At 31.3% G+C, this 20,078-nt stretch overlaps 1 protein-coding gene across 1 annotated transcript; it reads left to right on the top strand.

Moving 5' to 3' along the window:
* Positions 1-203: 203 nt before the first annotated feature.
* Positions 204-16,873, top strand: LOC134240591 (uncharacterized). The gene is made up of 7 exons (XM_062722676.1): positions 204-237; positions 4,430-4,506; positions 10,273-10,491; positions 10,656-10,808; positions 13,641-13,767; positions 14,963-15,098; positions 16,667-16,873. Exons 2-7 carry the CDS (start codon positions 4,443-4,445, stop codon positions 16,871-16,873), a joined length of 906 nt encoding a protein of 301 aa, XP_062578660.1. The 5' UTR covers positions 204-237; positions 4,430-4,442.
* The last annotated feature ends 3,205 nt before the right edge of the window (positions 16,874-20,078 follow it).

Here is a 20,078-nt window from a genome sequence, read left to right as displayed (position 1 = left end):
TTTGATAATTGGGGAAGAATCAAAACTAAATCTTTTTTTTAAAAGGTCGATCTAAAAAAAAACCCAGATTTTTTTTTTAAATTACGTCATTTGTATAAAAAGGTTTTTTCTAATGGACAGGATGATATTCTGGTTTTTTTTTTTATTTAAGAGCAACAGAAATGTATATGCTAGCATTCTGTAAACCTCTTTTACAGATCTGTTTATTTTCAAGAGAAGTATAGCTGATTATGATCGGTAAGTCATTAACCACAAAACTAAAATTGGTTATATTTTGGAGAATGTCTATATATATAAATTACTTTGGAAAACATGTAATACATTCTTTTCTCGAATTTACTTTACAGTGCGAGTAAACAATTTAAATACCGGGATAATCACAATTTAGTAACTCAAGTAATCGGAAGTATCAACGTTTTTAAAATTCATTTCATGACGCTAGGACGAAATGAAATAAAGAGTGAATGTTTTCCTATAATTAGTATCAGTTAAAGTTTCAATTCTAAAAAGAAAGAAATGACTTGTTAGCATTGAATGATGATCTTTTCATTGATGGATGATCTATTTCTTGTATAGTAATTCATAAAAAGGTACAGAGCCCTTATTATACCAAATAGCCAACATACAATAAAGCACAATTACATGTATAAACATCTAAAATACTCCATGCTTTTATGAAGGTATTTCTCTCCCTTTAAATTTGATATCTAGTTATATCGTTTCTCGTGAATTTATAGCCTAAAGCAGAGCATACGAGGGGCTATCAAAAAGTTCGTGGACTAGCGCCATAAAATTAAAACCGCTTTAGGTACATCAATGAATTTTAAAATATTTATTTATCATCATCTTTTCTATCTATAGAATAAACCACAAACCACGAATTTTATTTTTAGATAAATTAGTACAGTTTTTGTAAGCAATGGTATGTCCATCCGGCGCAACCTCGAAAACGGCGTTTTTTTCGACCTAAGTGTAACTAAGATAAACTATTTTGATATGGATATTTGACATCCAAAAATTCCGTTAATTCAGGTATGTGTAAAGACATTATTGTTCCATAAAATATGAATTTTTTACCTCATTCTGGAAGTTCTATGAAATTTTATTGTAAATTTTATTGTAAATATTGCCTTGAACATGACGTCAAAAGGGGTGAGAGGTTTCATTTTCCAACATTCTATAAAGTTTTGCCTCTTGAAAAACTGGTATACACCTAGGAAAGTTTTTAACTGGCTACGGAGAATAAAATTGCATCCAGATTACTTGTTTTTTATTGCCAAAATAGATTCAGAGAGAAAAGGGATGCAAAGTTAATGTCGATTTGTAGTCAAAGTTTGAAAAAATCTATCACGTCAAATAATGACGTTGATCATGTGTTTTATAGCTATATTGAACTCCAAAAAACAAAATACGCTGACACAATCAAGCGAGGATGTCTCCCAGTGTAAATTTGTGATAATATATGCACTGCGAGCTGCTGTTCATGACATTGTTAGGTCATAAAAACAAGACGGGTTGAAGTCATTACTTAGCTCTAGAGAATCTCATCAAAATAAGTATACGAGGTAGAATAAGTGGACATTGAAAAATGATGACGTCGGACGTCATGAAACTAAACGGCAATTTGTATAGTAATTCATAAAAAGGTACAGAGCCCTTATTATACCAAATAGCCAACATACAATAAAGCACAATTACATGTATAAACATCTAAAATACTCCATGCTTTTATGAAGGTATTTCTCTCCCTTTAAATTTGATATCTAGTTATATCGTTTCTCGTGAATTTATAGCCTAAAGCAGAGCATACGAGGGGCTATCAAAAAGTTCGTGGACTAGCGCCATAAAATTAAAACCGCTTTAGGTACATCAATGAATTTTAAAATATTTATTTATCATCATCTTTTCTATCTATGGAATAAATCACAAATCATAAATTTTATTTCTGAATAAATTAGTGAAGTTTTTGTAAGCAATGGTATGTTCAGGCGACGCAACCTCGAAAACGGCGTTTTTTCGACCTAAGTGTAACTAAGATAAACTATTTTTATATGGACATTTGGCATCCAAAAATTCCGTTAATTCAGGTATGTGTTGAAACAGTTTTGCTCCATAAAATATGAAATTTTTACCTCATTCTGGAAGTTCTATGAAATTTTATTGTAAATATTGCCTTGAACATGACGTCAAAAGGGGTGAGAGGTTTCATTTTCCAACATTCTATAAAGTTTTGCCTCTTGAAAAACTGGTATACACCTAGGAAAGTTTTTAACTGGCTACGGAGAATAAAATTGCATCCAGATTACTTGTTTTTTATTGCCAAAATAGATTCAGAGAGAAAAGGGATGCAAAGTTAATGTCGATTTGTAGTCAAAGTTTGAAAAAATCTATCACGTCAAATAATGACGTTGATCATGTGTTTTATAGCTATATTGAACTCCAAAAAACAAAATATGCTGACACAATCAAGCGAGGATGTCTCCCAGTGTAAATTTGTGATAATATATGCACTGAGAGCTGCTGTTCATGACATTGTTAGGTCATAAAAACAAGACGGGTTGAAGTCATTACTTAGCTCTAGAGAATCTCATCAAAATAAGTATACGAGGTAGAATAAGTGGACATTGAAAAATGATGACGTCGGACGTCATGAAACTAAACGGCAATTTGTATAGTAATTCATAAAAAGGTACAGAGCCCTTATTATACCAAATAGCCAACATACAATAAAGCACAATTACATGTATAAACATCTAAAATACTCCATGCTTTTATGAAGGTATTTCTCTCCCTTTAAATTTGATATCTAGTTATATCGTTTCTCGTGAATTTATAGCCTAAAGCAGAGCATACGAGGGGCTATCAAAAAGTTCGTGGACTAGCGCCATAAAATTAAAACCGCTTTAGGTACATCAATGAATTTTAAAATATTTATTTATCATCATCTTTTCTATCTATGGAATAAATCACAAATCATAAATTTTATTTCTGAATAAATTAGTGAAGTTTTTGTAAGCAATGGTATGTTCAGGCGACGCAACCTCGAAAACGGCGTTTTTTCGACCTAAGTGTAACTAAGATAAACTATTTTTATATGGACATTTGGCATCCAAAAATTCCGTTAATTCAGGTATGTGTTGAAACAGTTTTGCTCCATAAAATATGAAATTTTTACCTCATTCTGGAAGTTCTATGAAATTTTATTGTAAATTTTATTGTAAATATTGCCTTGAACATGACGTCAAAAGGGGTGAGAGGTTTCATTTTCCAACATTCTATAAAGTTTTGCCTCTTGAAAAACTGGTATACACCTAGGAAAGTTTTTAACTGGCTACGGAGAATAAAATTGCATCCAGATTACTTGTTTTTTATTGCCAAAATAGATTCAGAGAGAAAAGGGATGCAAAGTTAATGTCGATTTGTAGTCAAAGTTTGAAAAAATCTATCACGTCAAATAATGACGTTGATCATGTGTTTTATAGCTATATTGAACTCCAAAAAACAAAATATGCTGACACAATCAAGCGAGGATGTCTCCCAGTGTAAATTTGTGATAATATATGCACTGAGAGCTGCTGTTCATGACATTGTTAGGTCATAAAAACAAGACGGGTTGAAGTCATTACTTAGCTCTAGAGAATCTCATCAAAATAAGTATACGAGGTAGAATAAGTGGACATTGAAAAATGATGACGTTGTCGGACGTCATGAAACTAAACGGCGACGGCGCCGGGTGATCATATAATGTCGTCTTTATTTTATTTGGGGAATAATGAACGCATCAAGCTAAAATTTTCAACATTTCTTTATATTTTGTTGCTTTATGTTCCTAATAAATTTTTTAAGTTCATACACCATAGTATTAATTTTATAGCCTCAGTCCACGAACTTTTTGATAACCCCTCGTATCTACAGTTCTGCAGTTAGTTTACGGATTAATCTTTTAAGTGACATATGCAGAAGTAGTTCCGATTTTTTTTATTTCAAAAAGTTGGTTTCCTGAGCCAATGCGCCCAGTTATTTTATTACAGTTAAACCTATTTATGCACAATACTGGGAAATTGCGATATACTTCTTTGTACATAGAACCATATAATGTAAATTTTAAGTAAAAGTATAATATATTTATGTTTTTTCATAATTGGTATTTAGTCATTTACTTTGTTACACTCTTTAATTTTGAAATTTCCCAGAAAACGTCATGCAAAAATTTTAAGTATTAGATACCAAGTTATCAAACTTAAAAAAAAAAAATATTAACCAAGTTAAAATAATTGCTAATGGACACTTCTTGGAATATCAGTAACTTACAACTCATTTACAATTTTGTACTTTTAAAGAAAATGTATAAAACAGTGCCTCATTACCAGTATTAGAAATTACAATCAGTATCACCATTCTTAAAATTATAAGTGTTCATGTTATTTAGGAAGATATGTTTAATGGATGGAATGACCTTTGCTCTCAGACGCAGTGATTGTAAACCAGTTTACAACAATACTTTACGTGAGTTAATTGATAAGGTTATTACGTTGATAAAATTTACAATGCTGCTGTCACTTTTGATGAATATAAAATAATTCATTTTATACGCTCTCACAGGTCGGAGAGAGTACTCGAAATCGGGTATTATCCGTGAAATTGCGTATAATACTCGATATTAGGGTATTGAATCCGCGAAATTGGGTATAGGAGGTGTAATCACCTAATAAAACTTAAACAATGGGATGGCGCATGTTGCCGAGTTAACTTTCATCTAGATACACGTTTTCTAAAGGTATCACTAGCCAAGTAAGAATTTGGGCGTCAAGATTAACGCGCTCGGGACAACAAATACTCGTAGAGCTCAGTACATTTCATGACCTGCACACAAAAAGGCGTTCGATTTGCTTTATATTTTTCCTTATGTTGAAAGTATATGCATCTTCCTAATGTTCATTCCAAACACAACAGAATTGTAAAATATCCGAATTCGGGAATTTATAATAATTCCACATCAACACGACAAACATGAACAATTTGTAAATAAATCAAATTATACGGAAACACATTTCACACACCAGATATGATGCCATGTATAAACAAGGGATTGTCTATCGTATCTAATTATGCGTCATTAATTACTTTCACATTCATCTTGTGCATAAAATCAAATTTATTTATGAATGTATAAATAGTGTAATGATAAAAATGTCTAAAATTTCGGCTAAAAGAAACCTCTTTCTCTTTTTTTGAAAATCTTTTCTTTTTTATTTATCATTCAAACATATTTCCAGAATATGTCTTCAACATTTTAGCAGAGACAGTGATAGTTTCAGGAATACAGCTTATCAGAGAACATAACTGTTGATCGTTTAATTTCGCTAAGTCATCAATATTTTACCATTTCTTGGCGACTTCAAAGGGGGGGGGGGACTAAAGGCTTCTTGACCACCTCTGACAAAACAACTGAGTTCTACATGTGTCCAAGAGACTTCTCTTTGAATGTCACGGTCGGTTATATTTAGAAATTCAATGTATTATAAGCTCATGAAAAGATGTACACATTTGACTTTTATTTATAACCCCCCCCCCCAAAAAAAAAGAAAAAAAAAAACCAAGACCCTGTTCATATGACCTCTCGCTCTCAATTTTCACACAAATGCATAAAATCAAGGTAAAATAGCATATCATGTATCGATTAAAATGCAACCAAAAATTTACGGTGTCTTTGAATAAAAATTTCATGCTAAATTGACATAAAAAAAAGATACTCACCTTCAATTAGCTATTTTCAAACTGTTTTCCCGTGGGTATTTATTTAATCTTATTCTATTTTCTTCTTTATAATAATGTTGGTATTCTATTATGGCAGAGACATACAATTATGACTCTCTTATACTGTACTCTCTAACTGTTAGGAGTAATTTATATTTCACGAGAAAGGGACGCCATACGTTTTTCAGTAAAAATACATAACACGGCGTTAGTCGTTTAATTTCTTTAAAATTTCACGTTTTGTGAATAGTGCACAAATTAGAAAATTAAATATATAGAATACTTTAATGGGAAATAAAGACAAACGAAGTGTAGTTATTTGTTTTTAGAAATTATATTGAAAATAATAACGCCATTGTGTCCTCTTTGTTACCCCAGCAGTGTTTGTCGTGTGATTTTAAACTTATTTGACAACCCTATGAATTAGGTTTAATAAAAATAAATCCACAAGATACTGATGTACAAGTAACAGTTACTGGCATAATGCGCCGTTGCTTTATTCTTTAGTTTTCATAGAAAGTTGCACGGAATACCCGATTTCGCGGATTCGACGATACCCTAATATCGAGTATTATACGCGATTTCACGGATAATACCCGATTTCGAGTATTCTCTCCGACCTGTCTAAAGCTTTCTATGTCGTAAACTAGCTGAAAAAATACGAAATTGGGTGTAGATATAGGCTACATATACTTTTAACATTCCAATTGTAATTTCTACAGAATTTTAACTTGAACATCCTGTTTTCTTTATTAATTAAAATTGATTCTATCTGTTATTTAAATGTGGATAAATAAATCGGACGATGTTTAGTTTACTGAAAAGTCCTATCTTAAATGGGCCTGGACACAGTTTCAACTGAGTTTTAAAAAACAATTTTCATGCTAACAAAGCCTACCTAAGGCGTCATCAATTGATTAGCAAAAATGTGAACATCATTTGTTGCTTAACAAACAAGACAGAAAACTTAAAGTTCTTCATAATGTAAACAAAGCTCGTGCCTTGTTTTTGTTTACATATAGAACATATTATATTTATAACAAAATGAAGTTCAGCAAATCAATAGTAACTGTCGAATTGTATTTAAGATCTTCCGTTTCCAACGGAAGACCTTCTACTGATTCTGTTGGTAAAGATTATTATTCTTTTTTTCTTCTGCTTCCTAGACCGCAACTTTGAGGCCTCATATCTCACTCATTTCTCAACGGATTTCGCTCAAATTTTCGGAGATTATAGACGTTTATAAACTCTATCAGAATGCTGATTAAAATTTCAAAAAGTCACTTCCGGTTTTGAGTTATTTCCCTTTAAACGAAAATTTATAGGCTTTCGTTTCCGGACAAAGGCTCAGAGACGGCTAAAGCTGGAGCAGAAATTCTACTGATTTTAGATAATAGAAGGATTGAAGTTGTGCACATCGGTTTTTGTTTCTCGATTTATCTTTTCAAAATGGCGCTATATAGGGGTCAACAATTAGAACGCTTAAAAGAACCAAAAATTACTCATATTTTGCTTTTTATTTTCTAAACTAAAAATATTTTGTTAAAATATATAGAACATAATTTGTGCAGAATTAGTAGATCTTTCAAATGATATGTTGGAAAAAGGGCTGACCCCCTAAATTAAGGGATCTAGAGGGGCCAAATTTTTTTTCCAGATATCTCAAAAAGTATTGAGAATTTGTTTTACATCAAAGAAGCAAAGTTGTTGAAAATGTCAAGCTAAATCTAATTGCCTGACGTCACGGCGTAAGGCTGAATAAGGATTGATAATTGCTTGATCCGAAACTAATAGATCATACCCAGAGAGCTAGATTTTGTGCAAGCTGATTTACATTGGAAATCTTTTACCTGCATTTTAAAAGAAACATTTTTCAGGGAAACAATGATTTTACTGATGCAAAATAATGCAGTATTTACTTTGTTTACTCTGTTTGCATGAAACAGATTATTCCATGTGATTTACCGTTTCAACGTGTCCGTGTATCTTTTTTTCTGCATTTCTATACTGGATTAATCCATTTATATTCTACGAAAGAAATGAATCGCTCTTTTCGCGCCAAATGTCACGAGTAAGTGATCTTCGCGCATTTTCTTGGATTGTTCTATTGTATGAATGGGGGTGCTAACTTCCATGGAATTAAATAAAGTTTGTTATTGTAACTTCCATCTTCTTATGATTCAGAAATTCTGTCTACAAATTTTATTCCTTAAAACAACATATGAATCGTATGTATCAGAATATGGACATGCAAAACAAAAGAAATGATTTCTCTAATTTGTTTCCCCTCTGTTGGTTTATTCCAAATTTTAATGGACTAGTCCAATCACCACAAACGATCAACCAGATTCCAGACGATTTGACGAAAGATATTACCTGAGCGAAATCTTGGATTTCTTTTCCACAAAAGCCTAAATGTTGGTTTTACCTATTTCGTTCTCAAAAAATTATAGTACCCACCTTTCAGAAAAAAAAGATCAATGAACACAAACCACTACTGTTTACTTCATTGGAGAAAATACTTTCCTACAACATATGTATTTAGTTATATCCATTCTCTAAAATGTTCACAATGAATGATTTGACAACAGATTTCAGAATAGGTGTAGCTTTAAATTTAGATCCAGGGGTAGATCAATCTACTTGCAGAAAAGTCAATCGCATCATCTCGGGTCTTTTCGTCAGAGGTCGAAAAACAAACTCGAATGTATCGACATCATCGGATGTTAAAAATTTCTGCATTTCCTGTTCATAGTAAAAAAGGAGTTAGAAGTCCCTTCTATAGTATATTTTAAATAATATCATTACATTGAATAAAGTTAACTCTATATTCCACAGATAATAGGTCTATATACATCATCATCCATGCTTTTATTTCAAAGTTTGTGAAAAGGGGGGGGGGGTGTCATGGCGTATAAATTAACAATACATTTGTGGTCTTCTTCCCTAGATAAGGCCCGAGGAGTGGGACCGAGGAGTTGCGATTGGCAGAAAACCCACATACATTAGCCATTCTGTTAACAACTCTTCAGAATGCAGCAAAGGCATCGCTCTTCTACAAGTTAAATAATTAAATATTTTTACAAGGTTCTCAAATAAAAAGACATATTTCAAACACAAAAAAAGTATTGATCAAAAGGTTTATCACTTCTCTTACAGATATTGATTGATTAAGTCAGGCAAGCTTTTTGAAAAGTTGTTACTTGTGAAGTCGTCAAAATACGTCCAGCGTCGTCACTTCCGGCGAAACCGGAAGTAGTCGGAAAACGCGTATTTTTGCCGTTTTTGACAAGTTTTCGGATAACATATGTCTCAGGAAACTTAAAAATAATTTTCCGTGCGTCGTCGTCACTTCCGGTCAAACCGGAAGTAGCAAAAAATGGCTTTTTTTGCATTAATTAACATATACTAATCAAAATTTTTAAGTCCCCACGTAAATTTTTGTTTTACACTGCTTTTATATTAAATAATTCAGACAATATAAATTGAAAAGTATACAGGATAAAAAGAAGCAAAATATTTTTTTTTCACTTAATGTAATTATATTAAAGGACTTTAACACAAAATGTAGAAGAGTGAAGGTACCCTAGAATTAAAAATTCGCAACGTTAAGTGTTCAATACTGGTTCTATCCTCCGTGCAAACGAATTAAGATCAAGACAATTGCTTCTCAAAGAGTTCACACAATTAAAGAAAAATCTTTATGGAAGGATATTCCATGTATGGACTAGGTTGTCCTCTATATTTCCGCCAGATTCTGCTGCTGGAAAAGCGCTCAATCTCTGGTCCATCTTGTCCCGTTCATGTTCTATAGGGTTGAGATGTGAATGACATTGAAGCTTACCAAAATTGTTTGTACTGATTTTCCTAAACAACTAAAGATGGAGAACACATGGCAATTTAAATAAATGGAAGATACACCCGAAAACATATGAAACTCGCACTTCATGCTTTTTCACAAAAAGGGTCATGGATGAGTAATTACACATTCGATTTCAATTTTTCTTGGCCGTAACAGGCAATCATCGAAAAATTAAGTCAAAATTGTGAACTAGTTAATCAATGTTAAGGTTTTTAAATACTTAAAATAATAAAAGTGGGGACTTAGTAATTTTGAAAAGTATAGCTTTAGAGGATTCAAAGCATTTTGGGGCGTTATTTCTCATTTTTGTTAAAAATGAAAGCTACTTCCGGTCAAACAGGACGGAAGGCCTACTCGTTGCTTTGCAACGAGCTTTGCTCTAGTTAAAATTAACTTTTATTTAAAATTAACTTCTTTGAACGAACATATATTAGTATATAAACCTGTGTAAATAAAAACATGACACTAGCCTTGTTCACATGACAAAAGTTTGGGGCTCTAAATCTGTCTTGTATCTGGACAACTGGAGTTCAAATTTTTAATGATCATTAGAAAGATGGAAAAATAAATTTTGAAATTTTAGATAAACTGTGTCCATGCCCCTGTTTTAGCTTTAAATTCTTTTGTCAAAAGTACCAGAATATCTTTCACAGATCAAGAATTAAGGCGAAAAAAGGAACCATGCTCTGATCCGTGTTACTTTAAATTGGATTATACTAGGCGCTACTCTCATTACTGTATTCTACAAAATGTTGAATTACAGTTAATGGTTGATAGAATACCAATAACATACCATCAGAAACCATGCAAGGATGCTCCTAATAAATGCATGTACGATTTCAAGTTGGTGTGTTACAAATCATACGTAAAAGGTAAAAATAAGGCAAAATAAATAAAATAAATTACTAAATTTCGATATCAACATATTTCGAAAATATTGAAAATCATACATTTTTGGATAATATGCGTTCATTTAATCAAATACTCACATGATATTCTTTGAGTTATTTTAATTTTGTCTATTATTTTCATCAAGAAAACTCAAGCATCGGATCACTATGCTTAAGAGACAGCCACTGCTCTTCAGAATACAAGCTTCGATGCCTTTATAAAGGGAAACCGAACACCTCACCGTATGGTTCCTGTGAAATTAGAGAATTTGTTGAGAATAATCAAACTTCTGTCACAGGTAAAAAATTATTACATTATACAATTTTTGTTTGTTTTTTTTTTTTTTTTTAGGTCAATACAATGATTTAGTCATCTGAGGAGTACAATATTCACCGAGCCCGAAGAGTGAGGTAAATATTGTACTTCAAAGATGGCTAAATCATTGTATTGACCATAAAAACAGCAATAATTGTTTTATCATATGATTCACTGATAAAATGACACAGCTCATTACTTGTTTGCATTTAATTAAGTCCTTGCCAAATACAAGAGAGAAGCAGATTTAAAATGTAAATAAACCTTACCAATTGTATCAATTTGAACTGTTTTTTTATTTTAGTTGCCATGAAAAAAGATATAATGTCAGTCTTTTTATAGGATAGATTTGAAAGGACGGAGTATTATCAGGGAAACTGACAGCCGAAAAGAGGGAAAATTTTTGTTAAGTTAAAATGTTGGAGGGGTCCCTGCATCCCCTCTAACCACAGAAAATATATATTCGCTTATGTTTCGTTCACATGAAAAAAAGTCATAGTCGTTTAAATAGCTTTCTAAAAGAATTTGTGTTAATTTGGAATTTCCCGATCTATTTTTTTTTTTTTTGATAAATGTAGAGAAAAAAAATCCCTTATTCACCTGGAACGTTACGTGCAGGTAAATATAACGTAGTATTTTTTCTACATAGCCGAATCCCAGCCAATCAGAAAGATAGGAATTATTTAATCATATAATAATGATATAGGATTATTGAACTTGGTGAATATTGGCACAAGTTTGCTGTTAAATTGCACGAGCTTGCGAACTTTACGATCAGCCAACTTGTGCCAATATTCACCAATATAAGTTCAATAACTACTTTATTATATAGCTTAAACATTTCCTCATAATTTATAAAAAAAATTATTCCAACTAAAAAAAACTCACATTAATATTTTTAGTATCGGTATTCAAATTAACGTCTTTCCTGTAAGCGTCCAATATCACATCATTCTGATGACCCTACCGAGCGATATGATTTGCTTATTTAGGTTCTAATGGGTCTTATAGATACAAAATGTTTAACAAATAATTTCATTTTTGTGTGAAAAATAAACACATCTTACCTAGATGCCACTACTTTTTTTAATCTACCTCTGAGAATTTGAACAGACGACTCTTTTTGTTTACAACGGGGCATTTGATATTGAACAATCGAATTCGGAATACATGTATTTCGGTCATACTCATATACGTAATACAAACTCAGCGTTCAATAAAACGTCAAGATATTGAACGCTAAAATTCTCTAGAATTTCGTAATATTTTATTAGAGACTATTATTAGCTATATAATAAACTCATTTATCCCCTTCCCCGCCGTTGCGCATTTTAAAGCATATATAATTTCTAACGCAAATTCACGCATTAACTGTTTCTCGCAATAACGCATTTTCACGCACTTTCAAAAGTGAATTTTATCTCCAATTTAAAGCCAATTCTCTCTTATTTCTACTTGCTAAAATCTCATTAAATTAGTATTGTTAAAATAAACTTATTCAAATATTACGTCTTAATTTTTAACGCTAAACTTTAGAAAACCTATAAAGAAGCTTGCAGGGTAAAGAAACTTGATATTTTCATAACATTAACATTAAGTGTAAGTAAATCGCATTTCGTCTGCTTTAATTGCTTTTCGTGTATATGTGTAGGAAGTAGAATAATTATACGAATATTTTTTTTTTCAAATCAAATCATATTGATTTGGCTGGTATATTGCGCCACAGTTCTGAAAGTTGTAGAGTTAAAATGGCAGAATTACAACCCAGACTGCAAATAAACAATACAGCCGCTTAGTCTATATTTGTAAAATATTTATAATTTGTAAAACTTTTTGACCTTTACATATTAAGTTTAAATCTCTAAAGACGTTTTCCACACACTTATGTACATGGTTTTAATATCAGTGAGCCACTTATCGCAATTTCTCTCTTATATTTTAGTTCTATGTGCTACCTATCCGTTAGGATACTTAAAGAAAGAAAAAATCCTTTTCTTTAAAAAAAAAGAAAAATCTTTTCTTTAATAAAGAAAAAAACTTTTCTTTAATAAATTCGTATAGATTTACCTAAAAGCTTGCTACAAAAAGCACTCCTTGGGAAAGAACTTCTTATTGAAATAATTTATAAATTACTAGTAACTGACTCGACGTGATTCAAAGTTTCGCCGAAAGTTAACTAAAACATTACATGTAATTTATTACAATACGCTGAGAGAAAACACTCTTAAGGCCGGTATACACGATGAGATTTGTAGTATAATACAAGTATTATAATGCTTTTGTATTATAATACTTTCTTGTACACACGCTAATACATATCTTATAAGATTGTAAATAAACTATTTTTCCCACGTGTTTTCTCCTGCCATATTTCTCTCTGTGTCAAAATAATAAAAATGATAATAATAAGCTCTGCTTCTAGCATCTTTTTTGTGGTAGCTACAGCTTGATATATTCCACAAGTCCCCCTCCCCTTCCCATAAAACCACGAGTTTTTCGATATCTTTACTCAAAAAGTCGGCCATTATTATTTACCATGTGCTTTATTTAGTAATGACATAAATAGGATGACCCCGAATGTGAGTACATTTGATTGGTTGAAAGTGAAAGGTGAGTTAAGACTTGTATTAGGAAATAGAGCATTGCTCTATTCTTAATACAGTTTTATAAGATTCGAAAAATCTTATGATACATTGTATTAAGAGTGTATACACAGTAAGATTTGTATTATGATACAAATCTTATAATACAAATCTTACCGTGTATACCGGCCTTTACGTTTTACATCATGATGTATATAATACCTTTTATTTAGCATCAAAGAAATCAGAGGGCCAACATATAACACTATCTATATTGGGTGGTATTGTCATCGGTATATCACTAACAGTCATAGTAGTGATGATAATGAGGAAGAAGGGACTTTGGAAATATATTGAAAGGTACAGTACGTAAATGTTCCATTGAATACCTGTTTTAAAAAGGACGGCGGTTTAGAAGGACTGTGGAGAAACTATTTGGTATTTGTAAATGAAAGAGATTAATCAATAATATTACATGTATATGGCATTTGCTTCTTAAACAGCTATTATTGCATAACGCATATGGAGAGCAAATGTTCCAAAAATCTTTTTTTTTCTTAATCTTTATAACACAATAAGAATATTTCGCATTTTATGTATACAAAACACAGGTATTACATGTCAATTATTCCAGAAGTATAAATGAGATATATTTAATAAATACCTTCTCAATCATGTTATCAGCAAACTAAAGCTTCACCCTTCAATATATATTTGAACTGTAGAATATTTTAAATACTGGTTCTCTATGATAAAAGCATTATAGAAAGGATGAAAATATTGCACTATATACGATATAGATATCGTATAACTTGTTAGCCGGCGTACATTAATTTCATTAAACATCTTATCTGCAGACTGATCATATGCCATCGTTTTCATACTTATTTTTTTCAAAAGTTTGTAAACATGTTTTATCCGAAGAATTTCTACGTAAATAATTAGCACAGTTACTAAATAAGCAGAACATTATTCCATTGCAATTTACTTACTTTAAACCTTTGAAATGATCCATAAGATACAAAGAATCACAGACACAACTTTGCATGTAACATGATGGGTCGAGTGCAATGCTTAGTTCATACTTAGTTTATACTTAACAGTTAATGATATTAATTAAAGTTCACGATTTTTGTTGATTTCAATGTCTTTTGAACATACGATTTAACTAAACGGTGTTTGGCTTACAACGTATTTCTCTCCACAAAAAGTACATGGCGGTAAATGCAAATATTAATTCATTTCCTATCACATGTCATATACTATTGAAGATTTAAGTCTTTCGTATCAATCAGGAATGCTGATTTGTTGTTCTAAACTTTATATTTGATTTGTTCTAAAATAAAAAGACGTTAAGATTTTTTTCACTTTCAGAAATGGTGACAAGAAATTTAGAAATTGATTATTTGAACTGTTTGAAGATTTATGAACTTTATTTATCCATTTTGACTAAGCTTGTTTTTCTGTTTCGGTTATCCATTATTTACTATAAAGACGTTTCATACCATACTGCTGTCATAAATGCTTTATTCAAACAATAAACACTATTTTACAGAGGAGGAAAGATCAACGATGTTACAAATGCTTTATATAAAGTTGATTCCGTGCCAAGAGCAGAGGAAATAATACCGTGTGAAGAGAGAGACATATACAATTTAATAAACGATTATGAATTTGCAGAACCTCAACAGGTGAGCCGAGTGCTATTTATATTCTCCCTCACTTTGTTCGTCCGAATATAAATGAATTATATTCTAAGCATGAAATAATAAGATAAAAACGTGTATGTTAGGAATGGTACTCGCTAGAATCTTTTTATTTTGCATTACATAATATAATTATAGTTACGATTCATTAGATTATAAATTGTTTCATACATTCAGAAAACATAAACGTACATAAACCAAATACCTGATGTTCATTACCTTTTCAAATATGCGTGTATACCCGTAGGTTATAGCGAGACTCGATAATCGAACATGAATGAGCGAGGATATACGAGGGGTTATCAAAAAGTTCGTGGACTGAGGCTATAAAATTAGTACTATGTAGTCTGTGCTTTCAAAATTTATATGGAACATAAAACAACAAAAAATAAAGAATTGTAGCAAATTTAGTTTAATGCGTTAATTATTTGCCAAATCGTAAAATTAAAACATTAAATGATCGTCCAGCGCTGTCGTCGTTTATTTTCATGAAGTCCGATAACGTCATTGTTTTTTCAATGTCCGCATCTTCTACCTCTTACACTTTTTAGATGAGATTCCCTGGAGCTGAGTAAGGACTTAAACCCGCCTTGTTTATACGACTTTACAATGACATGAACAGTGGTCTTCAGTGAATATAATATTCCAGATGGATTAATACATTGGGAGAGATACGCGCTTGATTGTGCCGGCATATTTTGCTTTTGGGAGTTCAATATCTACAACACATGATCAACGTCATTTTTTGACGTGATTGATTTTTCACACCTTAACTGCAAATCGACATTAAATGTGTATCCCTTTTCTCTCCGAGTCTATTTTGACATTAAAAGACAAATACTCTGGATGCATATTATTTCTCTGTAGCCAGTTTCAACATATTTTAGGTCTATACCAGTTTTTTAACGGGTAAAACTTTATAGAATGTTGGAAACGGAAACCCCTCTCCCCTTTCGAGGTCATTTTCAAGGCCTCATTTGTTGAAACATTCCATTAAAAATTTACGATAAAATTTCATAGAACTTCCAAAATGAAGTGAAAATTTAAGATTTTATGGAACAATTGTGTACCGACACATACCTGAATTAACGGGATTTTAGGATGTCAAATGATCATATCAAAAGAGTTTTTCTCAGTTACACATAGGTCGCAAAAACGTCGTGTTCGAGTTTGCGCCGCCTGGACATACCACTGCTTACAAAAACATTACTAATTTATTAAAAAATAAAATTCATGATTTATCGTTTATTCTTTAGATAGAAAAGATGATGCTAACTTGATATTTTGAAATTCATTGATTTGCCTAAAGAGATTTTAATTTTATGACGCTAGTCCACGAACTTTTTGATAAACCCTCGTATATAGCAAATGATCACGTGATAAGACTAGAATGCAACGAAATTAATTTTATTTAGCACACCTAAATGATATTTGGAGGTAATATGGTAATACAGAGTTTAATAAAATCGAATAATAATTAACACTCAAATGTTTCTGTATGAACATGATGAAGATAAAGTAAAATTTTGAATCGTTTTTAATTCTTCCTATAGCATACCAAAGAACAAGATGAACATCAGAGGTCAAGTGAAGGAGAGAGGTCCTATAATCCTCTCTTTGAAAAGGAACAGAAAACACGTGAAAATTATCAGGAGTATAAATTTTCTAATGATGACAATTATACAGATATAAAAAGATTCAGCAGTGATTCTGTGAAAAACATCGAAACGGAAGAGTATTTTACCTTGGAGAAAACATAGATTGATAGCATGCATCAATTTGTAGCGCATCATATAATTGTACTTTATTTAAGAAATTTTCCAACAGATTTACACATTTATCGTGAGTAAAATTTAAAGATAAAATAAAAGTTTATCATGAAAATTTAACCAAAGGTCTATCCAAAAAATAAGGATGAACGTTAGAGACTGTGCAGCTGACAAAAGTGAAGAAAAATGTAAACAAACGCTAGGCTCCTAATTTTCTCTATGTACACAGGTTGAATCGATAGCCCAAAAACTGTATGAAATGAAATACTTGTATACATTTAAAATAAAATAATTATCATTTTACTTGCTTATTTTATTCATTTTTATACACGAAAAGCAAGTAGAGCAGGTCATTTTATAATTTATGTACCGGTAGATATTATTGCGCCGTGTGATTAGGTCACGTATTGACCTCTGACCTCTGACAAACTTCATACAGAATTGAAGATATTTTCTCTCTGTATGTTTATATAATGGAGAGATACCACAAATGTATATATTTACATATAATCAATGATTGAATACTCGGTATCTTAAAACAAAATAATCACAGGCACTTGTTTCGGAATTTTTTTTTATCCCATAATTTAATAACACAAGGTATCCAACTCCAATTTTCACTCAGTAACCCCCCGCCTTCCTCAGAAACGCACTCATTTATACTTTCAGAGGAAATGCACTTACAAACTCTGTTACCAGTGTCTTCTACGATGATTTATCTACACTTTATATGACATGTATGTTTTCATTTAAGGAATTAGTCTAATTAGTATAGTATGGCAGGGCATCGACGATAGTGGGAAATATGGGATAATTTGCATAACGGGCGAGGACTCCCAAGCCAATTTCAATAGTCCTCGCCCACTGACATCAGACACAAAGGCAGCCGCACGAGATTTAAATGCATATTTTGCTTCCTCAGTGTTAAAGACAGATGCACAATTGATATAACGACTTTATCCTCACTACTACTATTACTAAACTTATATTATTGTGCTTTTTCTGCTTTATGAATTTAGAATGAATAGTTTGTAAAAATTTTCTGTGATCCTGCTTTACTTAATGTTCAAATGATATTGAAATGTTATACATATACTGTACAACTGATTTATGTATATACGTTAAACCTATGAACTGTATGGTTCTTGGTAATAAACAATACAATACGAGATTTGTATGTATATTTGGCCTCCTTAGCTCCTGACCTATCGACCTGCCTAATTTACATTCTGGTAGAATTATCAAGAAATTAAATCCACTAACCTTCAAAGAGTTATCACAGGAAAGAAATAGAAATGGAAGTATTTTCTTTTATCTTTGTAAACAGCATCAATTTGAGTTTAATTTCAAACAACATAAACAAATATGGTTATGGATCTTTGAGTATTTATTTAATCCTGAAATAGGTTAAAACGACAAAATAGGCTAAGATCCTTTTTGGCCCCTGGTTTGGAGTATCAATTGAAAACCACAAAATTAGTAATGCTTCTAAGTTATGCGATACACATAGGTCATGCCAATTTCCGAGTTTTCTTGTTTTTATGCAAATTTTTATCGATTTTATAGTACCGGGTACATTTTGCTTCGGAAAAAATTTAGCACAAGCTTGTCTTTCAAACATTTCAGATAGGCAAGCTTGTGCTTTTTCTTTCCCAAAGTGAAAAGTATCTCAAATTGGATGTAATTCAACTGAAATTGAGAAAATGTCTCATTTCAAATTGCTTGTATATTTATATACTAAATACAATTAAAAATATTTATTTGTATAGAAAAAATAAAAATGGTAATATCCTCTCAACAATTATCATCTGTTTACAATAATGAAATGTGTACAGTGCATATATTTGGGATAGGAATGAAATCAACATATATATCAAAAAAAGTACGGATATGTTTTTAATTAATCATTTAAAAGCATAAATGTACAGCTTTTTGCCTGTTTTTAAGCATTTTGTATGTCGGTATTTGACAAATGTTATTGACAATTAATTCCGAGAATTCGGGAAGGGTAACATTTTTTTTGCTATGTAATTAAATAAGAATAATGTAACGAATTCAAGTAAATATTTCAAAATAAATCAAATACGTTGTAATAGTAAAAACTGAAGTGTATTTTGCGTGTCACAAAAATACATTATTTCTATTTACTTCGAAGTATTTGTTATTCAATTATATGGCAATTTTTATTAATTGAAATTTCTAGATTAAACTATTTCCAAGACCTATAATGTTCATGTATTAATGTAGACATTGGGTCTACCGGGCGAGAAGGAACGATGAACCGTTGATTTTTATCATGATTAATGTCTATCAGATATTTATTTCAATGTTGTAACGCTACTTTTTAACACCTAATCTTCAGAAAACTAGTTATTTGGTCTTGACAGATAAATAAATTGATGTGGTCAATTTTGCATGACGCCTCCGGTGTTTTATCAAATGAAGCGCGAAACAAGCGATTTTAGAAACAAAATGTGCAACACTTAATGACAGTAAATAGTAAGATTTTAGAAGGGATCATGGTACAATCTTTTTACTTGTGATATATTTGTTATAATTTTGGTTATGGATCCCGACGTAAGGAAAACCTTGATGGAACTTAACCGTCCACGTGGGAAATTCCGGACCCAAGTGCTAAAAAAATCTCAAGAAAAAGTCAGGAAAAATATAAAAACATTTAAATACACCCGAGTGTTGAATAAAATACGGGAAAACATCCCAAAATGCACGTGTACCAGAGAACTTTCCCGCGCTTTCTGTACAGAGCTATTTCCATTTTGGGGAATTATGAAAAAATACAGCATTCGGAAATATCTCCTCGCAGATTTTGTAGCCGGTCTCACTGTAGGAATCATACATATTCCTCAGGGTAAGTTCTTTCATGATAAAAATACTGGCTTCTTTTTTTTTCTTTTCATTTAAACGTTAATTTCAATGGCAATTACCTGTAATCAATTTCATTAGAGAAAATCATTTAAAATTTTTTTCAACTTTTTTTTTCATAAAATAAGAGAAATTTAGTATTTATTTATTCAATAAATAAAATAATTTAAGAATCTCTTAGTAAGCCATTTATCTTATCATTAAGCTAATACATATGTTGACATATAACTGCGCGTGCAACTTTATTTATCCTATATAAAAAAAAAATTATGATGAAACATATGATATAAGACAATTTATTTTCATATTCTTT

The sequence above is a fragment of the Saccostrea cucullata genome, unplaced genomic scaffold (genome assembly GCF_032062105.1).
Source record: "Saccostrea cucullata isolate Sc308-1 unplaced genomic scaffold, CSIRO_AGI_Scuc_v1 ctg3112, whole genome shotgun sequence".
Classification (NCBI taxonomy): Eukaryota; Metazoa; Mollusca; class Bivalvia; order Ostreida; family Ostreidae; genus Saccostrea; species Saccostrea cuccullata.
This window is presented reverse-complemented; position numbering and strand designations above follow the sequence as displayed.